The sequence below is a fragment of the Kryptolebias marmoratus genome, linkage group LG17, assembly GCF_001649575.2.
Source record: "Kryptolebias marmoratus isolate JLee-2015 linkage group LG17, ASM164957v2, whole genome shotgun sequence".
NCBI lineage: Eukaryota > Metazoa > Chordata > Actinopteri > Cyprinodontiformes > Rivulidae > Kryptolebias > Kryptolebias marmoratus.
Genome location: NC_051446.1, coordinates 1282696 through 1287847, shown reverse-complemented (window position 1 = coordinate 1287847; position 5152 = coordinate 1282696). Strand labels below are relative to the sequence as shown.

Below are 5152 nucleotides of genomic sequence, written 5' to 3'. Positions count from 1 at the left end.
GGTGCTTTGTTTGCACTTTTTCATTTATGTTTATTTAATTTATCTGTAAATGTGACTTAAATTAGGTGCAGTCAATTAGTATTTATTTTAATTGTATTTTTGTTTTAAAAAGTATTTCAAAAGTGCCTTTTTGTAAAACTGTAGTTGTGTAAATATTTGACACATATCTTACAATATCACATAATAAATAGCCATATTTTCAACTTTCCTGTCAACTTTAATCATTTTTTTTTACTAAATCACGGTTGGCCGTGATCGGCCACCTACCACCGGGCTTAGCCTCTTTTCTGGGGGAAACTCTGATTCATGCATCATTTTTTGCTGTGAACCTAAAAATAAATGTAACAGAGCTCTGATTAGGGCCTTTCATGAGTCAGATTCATGTGTTCATTACGAACAACTAGTCAACGTAGTCAACTACGAAAAAAAATTGACAGATTTTTTTTTTTTTTTTTTACTGTCGACACTAGATGGCTCAGGTCATAATGAGCCAAATATATGTTTTTTTTAAAACTGTAATACACAACTGAACGTCTGGGATCAATAACGTCTTTGTAGTTTGCCAAGACTGCACAGTCTTCTAACAAAGGAAAACGTGAGGAAAAGACCAACAGAGCATTAGAAGGAGACAGATACAAATCAAAACAGCATTTCACTGAAAACATGTTGGGCAAACATCATTTAGTTAGGTCGTGTTAGGAGCAGTGACCCATCCTTGTGTAACACAAGTGTTTAGTGTCTAACATAAATAATTCTTTTTTGAAACTTAATCAAGTACATTATTAGTAAACTCAACAATTTAATATTTTTATTAAAAAAAATATTACATTAGTTATTTAATTTATTTTAAGACCCTTTTAAATTTTTTGACTTTCAGACCAACTCGTGGCCAATTCTTTTTGGTTTTCTATTTGACTTTTTTTGTTTAAAATTTCTTGCATTTTAGTGCATTTAGTCATTTTTTTGGTGATGGTAACATTAGGTAAAATACATTAAATTAGATTGTTTCATATGTTTCACATTAATTTGGTATATGATAATAACGCAGAGACATCAGGTGATATTAACAGGACAGACTAAAGCAGATGAGCCAAGAACAGGAGGTGCACCCATAGGAAGGAGAGATAAATTAAAACAATCGTTGACCAACTGAAATTTTTTGACTGATTGGTTGACTACCAAAATAATCATTAGCTGCAGCCCAAATGTTCATTTACTCATTCATTCAGAGCATTTTTATCTCACTTACCAATTCTGTGTAACTTCACTACAGGTTTCCAGATGCTAACCAGCAGTTTGCTCTGATCCTCCATCTCTTCTTCACACTCTGTCCTGTTTTCAGAACCTCATCAGCCTCCAGTTTCACTAGCAGCTGACTGATGCAGTTCCTCCTGTTCCACTAAGGTTCCCTCTGATGACAGAGCTGCTGGTCCTACAGAACCTCCTCCTCGCTGGGGGACTTCTAGAAGAATGAAAAGGTACATAACGTTGAAGGAAGAAAATAAAAAACACCTTTAAAAGCATCTTCTAGTTCTACAGCATGAGTATTGATCCACCTGAGAATTAAAATCTTACCATTACTTAGAGGAATGCCAATCAAATTTCATTAGTTTTAAACCCAGATCATGTTGATAAATAACAGACTTGTAACCATTTTGGTCAAACCTTAAAAATATTCTGCTCATTTTTATGCTATATTGCAATATCTCATTTAATCAGACATGACCTGTTGGAGTATGTGTTGTGAATGACTCTCAGCTACTACCACACCAGGTTTTAGCTCTATGCATTGTTGTGTTTACTAAGATGGCTTTGTTGTGGCGGCCATCTTGAACTGGGTTGACTCCAAAAGTTCACACATATTTAACCTATGACTTTGTAAAATCCTATTTCTGGAAGTTTGAAAGAACTACACTTGGTAGTTTGTTTGCTCTGAAGAAAAACAAACAAAGAAGACGTACCTGTAGAAGGCTACATTTCACTGCTCTTCTCCTCCTTTCTGCACATCAGACTCCTAAAGAACAACAACAACATAAGGTTCCTGAAGCCTCAACAGAAGGCTGCCACAGCGCGCTGTGGCAGCACAGACATGGAAGAGAACACGAAGCTAACGCTAACGCTGTTAGCCGCTTTCTTTACTAACGCCGGATGTCACAGCCTGAACTTCCGGCGGAATTAGCTACAGCTAACACTAATATTCTGTAAATAATGAGCCTCGGTAATCATGTGAAGGTAAAACAAAGACATCTGGACTTCTCTCTGATTTCTGAAGGCGTCTCGCTTGTCATCCAAGGAGTTTTGAGGTTTTTCAAACGGTTTATGTCGCTGCTGCGTTACGTCATCGTGGCCGCCATATTGGACAGGGCAAAGTGGGCAGGAAACCTTGTGAAATGAACAGAAGAACTGCGCTTTGAACAGGAGCAAAAGCAGCTTTAAAACCTTTAGATTTTACAGAAAAAGTGGGTGTAACTTTAAGACTTTATTATCCATGTGGTGGGAAAACAGTTTATGTTTTCAGTGAATTAAAAGCTTCATACTTAAATGTAACAGGCTGATAATTTACATACACAATATAAATTATAAGACATTATAAAAATAAAATTTTAATGATGTGCTTATAGGAAAATTATGTGAAATTATTTATATTTAATAAAAGAACTGTAAAGAGACACATTATTTGGATTTTTGTATAACACTGATTATATATATTCAATTTGAATAATATGATGTACTTTTTATGTGCATAGTGTTGTATGTTGTACATAAGTAATTTTCTAGTCAATTATTTATTTATTTTTTTAGAAAAATAGGACTATAATTCTAAGAAGAAAAACTGAACAAAATGAAAACAAATGAGGTAAATGATTTGATCATAACAAACTTAATCTAAAGTTCATAAAAGTGTTTTACGAGGGGGTTTAGGGGAACCCCTCTGCCTCTGGATTCACGTCTCTCGAGAGGAGTCGGAGGAGATGTCTTTCAGCTAGCTCTTGTCCTTGAGTGGGTCTCACCAGGTAAATCTCACCAGCCTTGACAGTCCCGGTTTGCTTCTGTGATTCAAACCATTTCAATTTTTTAATGAAATAGAGAATTGCAACAAAGATACAAAAAAGGTGGATTATTAAATTTCACTAATATGGGATTAACATGAACATGAGGGAAAAGTTATGACAATGTAGAAAGTGAACTGTCTGCCAGACGTGTCATTGTGGGTATTTCAAACTTACATGAGTTGTGCTGTGAGCATCTCCAGAGTGCTAGAGTTGTATTTTGACACCTCAGATAGAAAACATGCAGGCAAATGTAAAGGTCTAAAAATCATGGTGATGATATGTATTATAATAATTATTTAAAAAAACTGTTCTAAATCTGCCTATCTTCATTTCTAAAGTGTACTCCAGCAGATTAACTCATAAATGTAGGGTCGGCTGCTGAGGAGGACCCCATAATAATGTGCTCAACCTCGAACCCAGGTGAACAGAAAGATGTGCACGTGAAGGTAAGCTGGGATCTGCTGCTGGTCTCACTGATCACCAGTGCTGCCAAGGTTAAATCATTATTACAACAAACTACTCTAATTGAAATGTAATACTAGTGTAATTACACCATTTACTTTCTAAAAGTAATTAAATTTAGTTACTTTTTAATTATTCTTTAAATGTTGACTCACTGTTCACTGTCGCGACTATAGCTGTTAACCATTGTCAAATGTTTAAACTTGCAGTGATGTTTACAGCAGTATTCATTACGTAATTCTGTCTAACCTTTTTTAAAATCTTTCAAACACATGAAATATCATTACAAGTATTTATTTTATTATTAGACTGGAGTGTTGTTGTGATACAAGCGAGACAGGACCCAGCAGGAGTTCAGGGGTAGAAAAAGTTCTGCTCAAGAAAATATAAGCAACAAAATGAATATTAATCAATATATAGCTGAGTTACAGGGTGGCACAGTGGCGTAGTGGTTAGAGCTGTTGCCTCCCAGCAAGAAGGTTGCAGGATCGCTTCCCGACCTAAGGCCTTTCTGGGTGGAGTTTACATGTTGTCTCCTTGTGCACGTGTGGGGTTACTCCGGGTACTCTGGTTTCCTCCCACAGATGACTTAGTTTAATTGATGAGTGAGAGTGTCTATATGAGTCCCTGTGATGGACTTGTGGACCTGTCCAGGGTGTCCTCCATCTCTCAACTGCACCAGCTCCCACGGAATGGAGAGGTGGGTAAAGAAAATGGATGGATAGTTTAGTTACATGTAATTAGTTCCTCCCCAGCCCTGCAGGTCAATTGGTTGCACACTCAGAAGTATTATCTCATCATTTTTATTCACCAACAGTCACAGCAGGTAGACACCGCCTTTAAGTGTTTTATTCTTGGGGAGAGCCAGTCTGTCTAAGAGTGATCTTAGGTTTGAAATGCACTCCAACATTCTGCTTGGAAAATATCATTTTTCATAGATTTTCTTGGATTTTCTATACTTAGATGCCAAAGATTGGCTCAAAAATAGTCAGAAAAATTTGTCAATCTGCCAATTTGAAATTTTGAAATAACAAATTTTGTAGGAAACCTGAAAACAACAGAGAACAAGTGATGCTGAAAGAGCCACATAATAACCAAAAGCTCCTTTAAAAAACACAAAAATAAGTGCTAACTTTTGCTTTAAACGACAGCTTTTTTGTGTCCTGTGATGTAACAACTCGAACAGCTTTTGTTTGGTTTCAGTTTCTGCTGATCAGGAACTCATTGGTCCTAAAAACCTGCAGCAGATCTTAGATTGGCCCTAAGCTGCAGGTCAGACAACACAGCTGTTCTCCACTAGGGGGCGATAGTGACCCTTATCCTGAACAGCTTCAGGCTTCTGCAGAACCATGATCTTCCTGTCCAACACAACAGAATAACACAAACTGAACAAGATCTGATGTCTGCAGAAAAACGAAACAAAAATACAAAAGAAAAACAGGAACTGTTGGTTTGAGTCTGGATTTTAGGGTGTGGGACTTTTTAGATGTTTTGTGTCTTTGTGGTCATTCTCTGCTCCTTTGTGTTCCAGTTATTTTAGTATTTTTGTGTGTTGTTGTTTGGATGTGATACTTTTGTGTTTCTAGTTTGTATTTTTTTTTTTTTTTTGTGGCTCTTTAAGGTATTTCTTGTCTCCT

General features: G+C 36.4%; 1 protein-coding gene across 4 annotated transcripts in view; it reads right to left on the bottom strand.

Moving 5' to 3' along the window:
- Positions 1–2299, bottom strand: part of zgc:113176 (uncharacterized protein LOC554708 homolog) — a 14841-nt gene extending 12542 nt beyond the window's left edge. For 2 of the 4 annotated variants that reach the window (XM_037980997.1, XM_037980999.1), the window contains exons 1-2: positions 1962–2298; positions 1250–1462 (exon numbers count right to left, since the gene is read on the bottom strand). In XM_037980997.1, coding sequence (XP_037836925.1) covers positions 1250–1313 — 64 coding nt within the window. In that variant the 5' untranslated portion in view covers positions 1314–1462; positions 1962–2298. Of the gene's footprint in view, positions 1–1249; positions 1463–1961 lie in introns of all 4 variants that reach the window. The other 2 variants (XR_005234351.1, XM_037980998.1) reach the window with 2 other exon arrangements.
- Between the last annotated feature and the right edge of the window lie 2853 nt (positions 2300–5152).